This window comes from Eurosta solidaginis, chromosome 5 (assembly GCF_040869045.1).
Source record: "Eurosta solidaginis isolate ZX-2024a chromosome 5, ASM4086904v1, whole genome shotgun sequence".
In the NCBI taxonomy this organism is placed as follows: Eukaryota; Metazoa; Arthropoda; class Insecta; order Diptera; family Tephritidae; genus Eurosta; species Eurosta solidaginis.
The window spans coordinates 174,124,641-174,137,422 of NC_090323.1; the positions used below are offsets into that span (position 1 = coordinate 174,124,641).

Sequence of the window (12,782 nt, forward strand, 5' to 3'; positions counted from 1 at the left end):
TAACAGCGCAGGTGTGTGAAAAGAATCATGTTTTCTGCTTTTGCCTTATTTAGTGTACCACTGCTATTGTGTTTCCCCACAAAAATTACACATTTAGTAAAATCTAAAGAATTATTCATCCAAAATTTGTACACACAAAACATGCTATAATTCTCGATACCTCAATTGGGAGGATGTTTATTAAGTTTTAAGAAAAGGTTAATAATAATCAAGATTCTCGATTATTCCTTGATTTCTGGTATCGTTCGAATCACTGTCGAACAAATAAACTTAAATGTTCTGTATGGGAAACATTCTTTATTTGCAGCACTACGATGGTAGTAGAACTTTACCATCCAAAGTATTCGCGTAATTCACTGACGTTTTAAAATCAAAACTGATTCATTACTTCCTAGACTGCGCTGCTTATATAGCACTCAGTTGGTTTCGTCCATATATGTAATACTTCTATATCACTACTACTGAACTGTGCAGCCTGTCAAACATTACAGTACAGATATACAACGAGAGAAGGACACAAAATCTCAAGGCTGTCTTTAAATTTTTGTAACAAATGGGCTTAAATATATGTATATTTCAACAAGCAGTATAACAACAAGAGTATGTTAGAAAAAAAATTACAAAATTGATATTATTTCAACACCAATAGCAGCCAGCCCAGTACTCCTATTTTGTTTACTTCATCAAAAATTTACTTCATTAAAAAACTCAAAATAAGTAAAATTTTGAAAACGTTTATATATCATTTGTTCAAGCTAATTCACTTTAAATTATTTTTAAAAACGTTTAAAGAAATGCTTGTTGGGATGTATGTATAAGTATATTTTTATACATGTATATTTGAATTTTTTTCATTTCTTTTTTTTTTTACTATTTATGTAAATAATGTACTTTATATGGCTGCAGCCCATGTTTAAACAATAAATACATCAAGCCTTGTATTGTATTTGTTGCCCTTTTCATAGTTTAATCGACTAAACTGATATTTTATTTTTCTTTTATTTTAGTATGCAGAAGTTGGGTAAAGGGGATAGTGACCCGTTGTTACCCCTTTAATACTTTTTTTACACACGCTACTACAATTCACTAACACTAACAAAGCCCGCGCATGCGCAGAACATAGATTTGCACAGTTTCAGCAAATAATAATTCATAGAAACTTTGCACATTAGGAAGGTATTGATATAGAAGTATTATATATATGGTTTCGTCACAACTATACACTCTTCGCGAGCAGCCTTCCCGAAAAGTTGCTTATCTACTTTTCGTTTCTGTATCTCATATTAATAAGAGATAATTGGAAACAAAAACCCTCCACATCTTGTTGAAGGTCCATGCTCAATAACATTTTTTAATCTTTTGACATTTTTCAGTGGGTGTCCCATTTTAAAATCTAATATTCCCTACTATATACCGATAATAACTCAATACATGCAATACTTAAATGCGATATGTATATTTAGAAAATTATCTAGTATTATACATTTTACGATAATGAAATGGTATATTACGTTTGGCACGAATCTCAATACTGTAAGTTCTTAAAGGAGAAGAGATAGACCTATCAATAAGTATACCGAATTGTTCAGGGAAACGATCTAAGTTGATTTATCCATGTCCGTTTGTCTGCTTGAACGCAAACTAGTACCTCAATGTTTGATATCTTGATGAAAATTTGTGATCGGGTATATTTTGGTGTCGGATTAGAAACTTATCGGAATTGACCGGATCGGACCGCTATAGCATACGTATGGGGGACATACAACCGATCTTTCAGAAAAACAGTTTTTTTTGTAATATCTTCTCAATTTATCAGTTAGAAATTCCAAATTTCGCCAAATGCTTTCGTATATGGTATATATTGTTGTTTGGAAAAATCGTAAAGATCGATAGTATGTATTGTATATATCGTATGTTGATCGGTTGTTCAGATTTTATGAAATTCTAACACATTGTTCAGCTCCATACATGAAAGGTATGAGGTCTTCGGCACGGCGGAAGACAGTCACGTCATTACTTGTTTTCTTTGTGTTATTCCAGATTTACTAACTAGAAACACATTTCAAACCAACTTTTTTCATACCAACATTGATTCGAAGATTCTTCTCTCAAAAAACAATGCTTCGAAGCAAGCATAGAATGTAAGGATGTAGTAATAGATGTTCGATATCGAAGATGTTAAGGTTCAAATTCCAAATCCAAATACAGTTTTCGAGATATATGCGCCATATTGATTCATAGTTTTGTTTTTAATTTTTTTAACGTTTTTGTTTTTTGAATTTTTCTAATTATGTTGTAATAAATTATTTTTAATATTGTTTTTTTTTTTTTAGTTTTGATTTTCTAATAATGTAATATATATTTATTTTGATTTATCAGTTTGATATTCCGCTAAATTAAATAAAATTCGTTAACTTTTTAATTTTTTATTTGATACTATATTTGAGCAGTTTGAGATATGCATACGAGTATATAATAGTTATAATATATGATGATATAGTAGGTATTTCGTAATCTTTTGGTTTTTCGAACAGTTTTTCATAAACGCTGAAGTCGATATTTATTTCTTGCAGCTGACAAATGTACATTATAATTTGCTAAATAATTTTCATATACGAGAATATAATTTTTCATTTGTATTTTTTGTTTTTAGTCAGGACTATACTTATATAAACGGTAGTTGTTTAGGAAAGACTGCAGTCTTCTTCAACAAGAAATGCAATCGATTTTCCGTTTCCATTCTTTTCACAAGCGTCAAAATTCGTAAGCTGGTACTTCTATCTCTCTTGTAAGCCTCTTCCGTTTTCCGTTGAAAACTCAACTTCAGATCTAGCAGCATTTGTACCGTTAGACAACAACTTCGTTTTCTTTGCCAATCACAATTAGTCAGGCCACTACATTAAGGGCTCGAATACTGAATGCATTCACTTTTGGCAGGTTGAATATTCAAAGTTTTAATTTTTATAAACACTTCGTTTATGAACAATAATAACTATATTTTACTAAATATATGTAATATGTATAATTATTACTTTAATAAATTTTCAACTACGAAATTCCTTAGTTAATAGTGATAGATCAATTTAAATTTTAGATTTTTTTAATTTCGAATTTTTTGATTTTCAATTTTTTAAATTTATTTTGATTTGTTTGCCAGTTGACTCTGAGCTGAAGTGGTCAACTTGGATACGACACGCGTGAGAGCACGATTCTCCGCACGCAAACGATCATTCTCAGTCTTTAGCTTCTGCAATAGCTATAAATGACAAAATAAAAAAAGCAACAACAACAAAAGGTATGGAGAAAAAAAGAGAAGAACAAGAAGTATCAGATATCAATGGCAGTTAACGTTTTCGTTTTTAACAATGAAAACAAGAAATGCATTTATTTGATGAATGAGTGATTTTTTTCATGATAATGATGCAAGCTAATCTTGATTGAGTGAGTGGAATAACACATAAGAGATATGAATACGTTTCGAGATGAAGGGGACTAATTGATTAAAGCGTAAACTAAGATTGAGAGTGAACAAATAAGCATAGAACCATTAAGAGGAATCAACACAATGTTTTACGTGTTACGAGTATAACTGACAGATCGCGCGATCTTTGTGGAACAACGTGATTTAGAATAGACTTTTCAGTCCCAGCGATTTTTCACCGTTATTGTGACTGAACAGTTATAGCAGAGAGATATAAACTAAATCGCAGTTCACAATTACGCTTACCAGTAAGCGCCATCACAGATTCAAACACTGTTCTCGTCACGGTAGAATATTTAACTACTGCAAAATGTCGCAGAAAGTTGCTACCTACTTTTAGAGGTAGCAGTAAGTTTGCTATTAAGCCTTAGCACAAATCACAGGATCATTAGTTTGTATCATTGTATCTTAGGCTGTTACAGTCGCTGTGATTGGGTTTGTAACTTAAAAAATCCGTAGCCGAGATTGTGGACGAAACGCAGATATCGCCACAGCCAGACAAACATGGCGTTTTCTTTGAAGCTGTGATCTACTGCGATATTTTAGTAATAATAAATTTAATTTCATAACAAATCGAGTACTTATAACATTGCGAATTCTCTAATCACAGTCTAATAACATGCAATAACTGCTCTTTAAGATTCTATGCTCATTTGGAGAGAACAAGTCACGTTTGCAAACACAAAGGGCATGGGAAAAAAAGATATATACAAGAATATTGGATGATTCTTTAAGTAAAATGTATGAAAGCTGCAAATTTTAAACTGCAATCACACTAGTGACGAGAGGGGGGGGGGGGGGGGGGGGGGGGGGGTGGTGGTGAAAATGTAATTATGACATATGCATACTACATACATACTTACTAAGTATGAGTAATGAGAGGAATTTATATATGTAAGTTATGACGATTGCTATAATCAAACATTTGTGAATATTTTTATGTTATGACAATTTTGTTTGTGACTTAAAATGAATGAAAGCTTCTCACGAGGTCTTGTTATTTTATTAAATCACTTTAAACAAAAAAGTAGTATATGACATGTTCAAAGGAAAACCACATACAAATTTCACAAAATCAAAAAAAAAAATAAAAATCTGAGAAAAGAAAAAAACCAGTAATAAATTTAGGATACTACTTAAAAATATGACTATCTATATATCTATCTCAAATGCAATGTATAACTACTTTTAATCACTCTAGATTTAATTGTAACTACATCCAAAAATTATCGATAGGTGCTATCCATTGACTTCTTGGACTATAGATGACCGGTTTACGTTGGCAATTTTGTGCGCTAAGATTATGCAACGACATCAATTCAGTTTTGAAGACGGTAAGGAAAAGGGGATGCGGTATTCTGCGCTGATGTGGAATAAACAGATCGTACAAGCTTCCAGATCACTGTAGTGGTTTTCAAGCGGAAGTAGTAGCCGTAACCAAAGCAGTGGAAAGACTGGAAGAAAATAGTTCAAACTGCAGCCGCGTCAGTTATTATATTGACAGCCAAGCAGCAATTAGGGCAATAATCTCTCAATTGGGTCCCCGAGCATTTGGAAATGAAAAGCGGATGGGCTGGCTAAACAGGGCGCATCGTTCGAAGCTTGTACCTTAGACGATTATGTGCAGACCTTACAACCTTAGACTTACAAAGGTTACTCTTATCAATAAAAAGAAAGGACTGTAGATTCATGATGGGTATTCTGACTTAACACACCCTTCTGGCATCTCATGCTTTTAAATTGTATCTTGTCAGTGATAGTGGATCAGGAAATGCGGATTAGAGGAGCACGGGTTTGTGCTCATGCCCTACGCTCGCAAGGCTAAGACTCCAACTACTAAGATTGGTACAGCTATCAGATCTAGAAGTAGCAAGTGGCACATGTCCTAGAAAGCTTCTGGTATTTGTCAAGAGGACGGAGCTATTTTATAACATACATCCTAGATTCTGGTCGTTGAGCAAAGTTCTGGGCACACTATAGACAAACAAAGTTATGATAGCGAGGTCCTCAAAAAAAAAAAGGTCGTCACGGAGCAGTCAGTTCAACCTAACCAAATATATGGCAATACATATTTTGAAAAGCCATATTATATTTTCCCACATGAGTAAAATTTTGCATTTTCCGTGGTGTTATGTAAGCGTGCCCACCACACCGAAGATCCTTGGTTCACGCCCCGGGCAGTTGGCACAACGCCGCTAAGCAAAAAAATATGTTGATATTTGCAACAAAAAACAAAAAATTTAATTACGCTAAAGCTTTGATAAAATATATAAAGTGATAAAAAAAAAGAAAACATACAAAATCAGTACATTAAAAATCTTTTTTTTTTTAAATTCATGTAAATTCACCAAAGTTTGAGCTTAAAAAAATGTATCAGCAATAAAACTTAAACTTAGATATTAAATTAAAAAAATATACAAAAAAAGTGTTTAATTGCAGTTTAATCATGTGCGTCTGAATTGTTAAATCAAAGAGATCAAATAAGTGGGGGAATGGTGTGTTAGCAAAAAACAACAAACGAGAACAAAGAAAATTTTCACTTTCGTGAAAACGCGCTCATGTGTGTGTATTTGTATGTGTGCGGTGTTTAGGTGCGTGTGTAGGGGGTGCACGCGTATAATAATGCTGGCAAAAGCAGGGGGGTAAACGTGTATGTTTTGCATGTGTATTTGTGTGCTTGGATATTAATTACCTTTAGCTCTTCTTCCATTTCAGAAAGTTTGCGTTCCATTGCTCTCCTTTCGCGTTTTTCAAGCTCTGAGATTGAATTTTTAGATGTCTGCAAAAATTAAATTTGCAAAAATTTTGTTGTGGATATTTTTTTTTGCACTTATTTGTTTTAAATTCCTAAGATTAATAATTAAATTTGTTCCATTGTTTTTTTCTTTTTTGGGCATTTTGGAAAATGTTAAATTATGTATAGCACAATAAAATTGTTTAATTGACAAATGTTAAAAGATAGCAAAAAAGTGTTATTTGATAGAGAGTAGATTTAAGAGCTCAATTTAGAGTTTAGTGGTGAAGAAAAGAGCGGCGGTCAGAGTGTGAGTATGTTTGTAAATGCGAGGGCATGGGAGCGTTAGGTAAAAAGCAAGTGACATTTTTTTGTGAAGTGTTTGTGGGTCATTCCATGTCAAATCGGGCAATAAATGGAATTTACGCTTTTCATCGTTTTGATGAGAAGTTTTTCATTCAAAAATAAACGTTTTTAATCTTAAGACCCACTTGCAGGCAATTTATCCCTTTTACTCAGATTTGGTTACTTATGTATGAGGGTTAACCACTCATACTATTTAGAAACATTTCAAGATTACCTCTAAAGTCAAATAGCTTTGGAAGGGGGTCTAAGGAAAATAAAACATTTCGACCAAGTTTTAAAATCGCCTGTTTTCAGAAACTTGAAATACAGATTTGACAAATGACAAAAGAGGTCAAAGAAGTTTACAAGGCAACCAAAATCTACAGAATTCAAAGAAGAAAAGTGAAAAAACGACTTAATAAATATTGCACAGCGAAATTTATTTCTGCAGACTTATTATTGCCAAAGATGTGATTCTTTCTTTAATTTTTTGTTTTCAAACTCGAAATTTCTTAAATCAAAGCTGAATTATTTAATTTCTATTAAATATGGCAATAATGTAATTCGGGTCACGTTTATTCTTAAAATTTTTTTACACTTGCGTGAATAAAATTTCAAGTTAAAAAATTTTACGGAAGTCAAAAGTTTTCAATATTTTAAAAATTCTTATAAATATTTCAACGTTGAGCAATAAAAATAAAAACAAGGTTGTAAAAATATAATATTTTTGGAATCGTAAAATAGCTAGGATTAAACAAATGCTTAAAAAGGACCCAATTTCGTAAATATATTTTCTAAACAGATGTTTCAAAATTGCAAAAATGGAGTCATTTGATATTACAGTGCAATTGTTTTTTTTGTAAAACTACCTTTGTCAAGTCCAATCAAAAACAATTTTTTTTCGAAAATCAATTATTATTGTCGAAATTACGAAACTAAAAAATGTTAACTATATATCGAAAATTGTAAATAAATAGCTCCTCAGCTTAAAAAGTGTTGTAACAGTAAAAACTTGCACAATTAACATAAATTGAGCCTCGACTTCTTTCTTTTTCTGAGCATTGAACAATGTTTTTTTTTAGTTTTAAAATTATTTAACATTTTTTTGTTTATTTTAATTGTTTAACTTCTTCTCGGTTTCAAACAGTTTTTTTAACTACTTCATAAATAATATAAAAATTTTTTTATTTAAGATTTTAAACTTACAACTTTTTTTAAAGCTTTTTAACTTTAAAAATTGTTTTTCTATTTTATTCTTTACGAAAATTTAGGATACCGAAAATATAATAACGACATGATGATTTAAAAACTTTTAAAACAAAATACACCTAAAATTTTTAGTGAAAGGCATTTTTTTTCCTCTATATGAATGCATCGATCAAATTTTTTTGTATTTTTTCTTTTCTTCAAACCTGCAAGTTCCTAAACTTCAGATTTTTTTGTTAAACTATTTTGGTTAACGAAATACGTATATTTAGAATTATTTTTTTTTCAATATTCCAAAACTCAAAAAAAAATGCAATTTTTGCATTAAAATAATTTGAAGTTTTATTTTTATCCCGATAATTTAGAAAAGTTTTAAGGATTGAGCAATCATTTTTGAAACCACGAAAGTTTTAAATAAATCTCTTATAATTATAAAATTTTTTTTTTTTTTAATATATTATTTTTCAAAATTGATAAATTACGAGAAATTTACAAAAATTGTGACGTTTGAGAAAAATAATTTTTATTTTTATTGAAGCAAAGTAAAAAAAAAAATAGCTAATCTCTTAAAAATAAATTTGAATTTCAGTTATATTTTTAAAATATACAGGGACTCAAACTTTTATTCTTTTTATAATGAAAGTGCCTAAAAATTTATTAAATAAGAACTACTATTTTTGAGGACAGAATTAAAGGTTGGCCCTATAACTATGGAATGGCTAATCCAAGTGAAACGATTTTTTTAAGGTTTAAAATCTAGACATTAAGAAGAATCTATTTTTAAAAATGCGTTTCATTTGGATGTGCCGTTCTATAGTTATACGGCTGGACTTTTACTTCAAAAATAAAATTCCGGATTTTAGTTTTATTTTTAATTTTTTTAAGTCACAAAGGTTACTCTAGCACAATTTTTTACCCGTACTTTTTCGATTCAAAAAAAGAAAATAACTATTAAAATGGGTCCCTAAAAATATGAGCTGAAAAAAAATTTCGAACTTGGCATTACTTTTAAAAACTATTTTTTAAATCTTTTTTCTTTTGGTAGTAAATTTTTTTATTAATGATTAAAAAACTATTCCGACCGCAACACAGCCTATTTAAAAATTTCGATTTAAAACATTGGCGTATTTGATATGGAGTGACCTAAAGTGCTAGTTGTGTGTAACAAATGTGCCTCTATATATAATAATTTTCATAAATATGAAATTCTTAATAATTTTTCTTACTATTTTACATGTTTTGTTGCGCGCAAAATGTGAAAGAAAAAAACGTGGTAATAGCACGAGCGATAGAGAACGCGAGCGATTTTTTTTATGTTTACATCTTCAACTTGCTATATATTTTTCTTTTTTCTCTTAAAAGCTTGGCACTTGTTTTTTATATTTTATTTTATTTTTTCATTTTCATAATTTTTATTTTTTTTACTAAAAACAATGTTTTCTTTATCCATTTTCATGTTATTTTTTTTTTACTTTTTACAAACCTGCGTAAAATAACACACAAATATTTCGCAAAATTAATTTGCGCTTCGAACCAAAAAAAAAAAAAACTAAAAATTTGTAGAAAATATATGTATGCAATAGTAGCAGTTTTTGTTGTATGCTTAAAACACATAAATAAATTTGTGTGTTGGCTGCGAGCAATGCACGTTAAGTATATTTTTTTTAGTTGTTTTGTTTTTGTTTTTGTATTATTGTTTTCTGTTTTTTTAAACTGTTTTGTATTATTTTAAATTTGCAGCAGACAATTCGTTGTATTTGTATTGCATTAAAAACTTGTTATACTTACTGCGTTTGTAATTCTTTCGAGTGTTGCTTTAGTTTGCACGACTTCTTCATCCTTTTTCTTCAACTGGTGCTTTAGCTTTTCGTTCTCCAATCTGGAAGAGAGGAAAGGAGAGAAAATTACAAAAATTATTTATAGGCGCCAAGAAGCCAGCTAGACACCCACAAGCCATTAGCAAACTATTTAGGGGATATGTTAGGTTGAACTGGCCGGTCCATGAAGACCTCACATAGACTGAATAAGTCCGTAGTGTTACCAGAAGTTTGTTTTAACGACCAAACTGAAAAAAACTATCAAAAACCAGGACCTATGTTATAAAATAACTCCGTCCTCTTGGCAAATACTAGAAGCTTCCTAGGATTTAAGCCGCTTGCTTCTTCTACATCTGACAGCAGTATCACTCCTAATAGCTGGAGTCTTAGCCTGGCAAGCGCAGGGCAAGAGCACAGAACGTGCTCGATCGTTTCCTCCTCCAGCCCGCACTTCCTACATCTGCTATCACTGGCCAAGCCTAATTTAAAAGCACGTGACGCCAGAAGGTAGTATCCAGTCCGAATACCCGTCATGAGTATACAGTCCTCTCTTTTTAATGATAGAAGCAACTTTGTTAGTTGTAAGACCTGCACATAATCTTCGACACTTTATAGCTCCGCGCTTGAACCCACGCCTTTCCTGTTTGGTGGATCATGTGCACCTCTCGCCTTCGCTCAATTTCTCCCAGTCTAATTGGGACGTCTACGGAGCAAGCTTCAAGGGCTGTGCCCTTTTTAGCTAGGACAACCGCTTTTTCATTCCCATCTATTCCCATATGCCCTGGGACCCAATACAGATGTATGTTTCTCCCTGTCCCAATTCTCTCCAGGGACTGCTTACACTCTAACACGCATTTTGATGTTGTGCTACGCGAGATTATTGCCTTAATTGCTGATTGACTGTCAATATAAAAGTTAAGACGATTGCAGCTTGGGCTATTTTCTTCAAGGGTTTCTACTGCTTCGGGAATAAATAATTTGACATAAAAAACCTGGTGAAATGCAAGCAAAAAAACCAAAACAAAAAAAATTCTCGAAGGGTTTGAAGTGATGATGCGGGGCGCAAATTTATGTCTAGATTTTTTATATCTGCTGTACTGTTTTGTGTTACTTTTTGATATCATCGCATCTAATAAAACTCTTCAAAAGTGCTTATTATAACATTTACTTAAAAGTGAAGTATGTAGGTCACTAAAGGGAAATAAAGATATGTTAGGTCTCCAATGGGTTAATACATAACCAGTAATGAATGGAATGCGTGACAGTTAATAGGTTAAGGCCTAACACATTCACCATTTTCGCTTGGATAACGCATTCCTAAGGTAAATAATTTTATTAAAAACAAATTGGCAGCAATGGGTCAATAAATAACAGGCAATGAGTTAAAACGGTGAATATTATCAAGTAAATACATATCAGGCGGTTATGATTTAGAAATTTAAACCAGGGTTTGAAATTACTTTGGAACAGGGTAATTTCACTTCGACGTTATTTTACATAAACTGTGTTAGTTGTCCATGATATATTTTGCTAAATGCTGCAAAAGCGTTTTGAAATTATATTTTGAAAATTTTTATATTTTTTATGGGATATTGTTTTCAACTTTCAATATTAAAAGGATACATATTAACAGAGCTGTGACGGTGGGAGCTGAATAAATGCAACTAAAATACGCATCAAAAAGGCATAGCAATATCTTTATCCTCCTTTCAGGAGAATAGTGCTTCTTAAACTTCGTTCAAATCCAAGGCTTGTGTTTAAGAGTCGCACCGATCCCTCCGCAATAGTAAAGAAGAATTAGCTCGACGCCACTTTACTTTGTTCGAAGTTGATATGTAAGACTAGCGACAACATTGATTTTGCTTGTCCCTCTCGAACATTTCGGGCATTGTAACTAACGTCTCATTTTGATTTTGGGCTCATCATATGCTCCGCTCCCTTGCTTATTTCGAGGACAGATGTATGCGAAGCACCAATGCAGCCAGTTTGGCGTGTCTTTCGACTTCGGTACACATGTGGTTCAGGTGGGGAGAGACGCAACAAATTAAATTGGGTTACACTGAAATTACAGCCCTTGGTAGGGAAAAATCCCGATTCGCTCCGGTACATAGAACCGACTGCCTTGGGAAGCGTGGTTCAGGTGAGAGTTTGGAGCAACTCCCTTTGACTAATCCAAGGTGCTAATATTGCTCAACTTTATCAGCTTAACCCCTTTGTACCTGCTGAATTAAAGAGTGGTATCGGTTTATTTGATTCGTCCCGCAACATTCTGATCTTTCTTCAGATCTGCAGGCTTCGATAGTTATCACCCATAGATAGGCCTACCAATCTATTAGCGCCAACGTAAGTAAGTGAGCAGTTGTCTCGTCACTTTGTTCATCCTCTTGGTGGCAACGCGAGTTGTTGTTGTTATTGTTGTAGCAGTGCTTCGCCCCACCTAATAGTTGCGACCGATCACAAATTGTCATCAATATCCTCTAACGGCAACGCGAGTCGTAACGTCTGCCTCTTTAATAATCTATATGTAAAGCGGAGCCTCTTTGGAGGGAAGTATTTTATGAAGCACTTCATTGCAGCAGCGCCCCTTGTTGTGGTAAAGCCACTGCTATTTCGCATGGGGTCCCAGTGAGGTAAAACCTCTGTTCAAATACCGCGCAATGCACACGCGCAAGTCCCTCATCTAAATATTAAGGCTGTGTGCAGTTCTGCTAACCACACCAGTGACACCATGTACTGTGGCTGCTCTGTGAAAGTTTTAGCATCAAATGAATAGCGGGACGAATGAAACCTAATTTCGACAGTTAGTGCTTGAACGACGTGGCCAAATCTGAGACTATGTCTATGTAATCTGGCTATGTTGTCTTAACGTGCATGGGACTTTCTACATTTGCACTCAGAAGCATTTGGGAACGCTACGAATGCACGCTGTATTTGCCGTCCATCTAAATATGATCTACCCACTTATTTATTTGGCTTACACTCGTTTAAATGATTTTGGCCATCTAACAAGGCGTGATGATCAGTTCTGACATGACAAAAATTATAGATTCCAAGGGATGTTAGATCCTTCTCCCTTTTCCATTCACATACACATGGGTTAGCCAACGCAGGAGTATTGATTCGTTGAGCTATCCTAACGTCGCCGTAAATCTTAATTACTTCCTTTTGATCCAATTACGAACCCATTTGAGCTAAAGCT

General features: G+C 32.9%; 1 protein-coding gene across 18 annotated transcripts in view; it reads right to left on the reverse strand.

The window, feature by feature from the left end:
* Mbs (Myosin binding subunit) overlaps positions 1-12,782 on the reverse strand; it is a 277,656-nt gene that overhangs the window by 12,232 nt on the left and 252,642 nt on the right. For 15 of the 18 annotated variants that reach the window (XM_067757376.1, XM_067757380.1, XM_067757383.1 and 12 more), the window contains 3 exons: positions 9,555-9,645; positions 6,174-6,260; positions 2,084-3,256 (listed from right to left, as the gene is read on the reverse strand). In XM_067757376.1, coding sequence (XP_067613477.1) covers positions 3,137-3,256; positions 6,174-6,260; positions 9,555-9,645 — 298 coding nt within the window. In that variant the 3' untranslated portion in view covers positions 2,084-3,136. The remainder of the gene's footprint in view (positions 1-2,083; positions 3,257-6,173; positions 6,261-9,554; positions 9,646-12,782) is intronic. The other 3 variants (XM_067757387.1, XM_067757378.1, XM_067757379.1) reach the window with 2 other exon arrangements.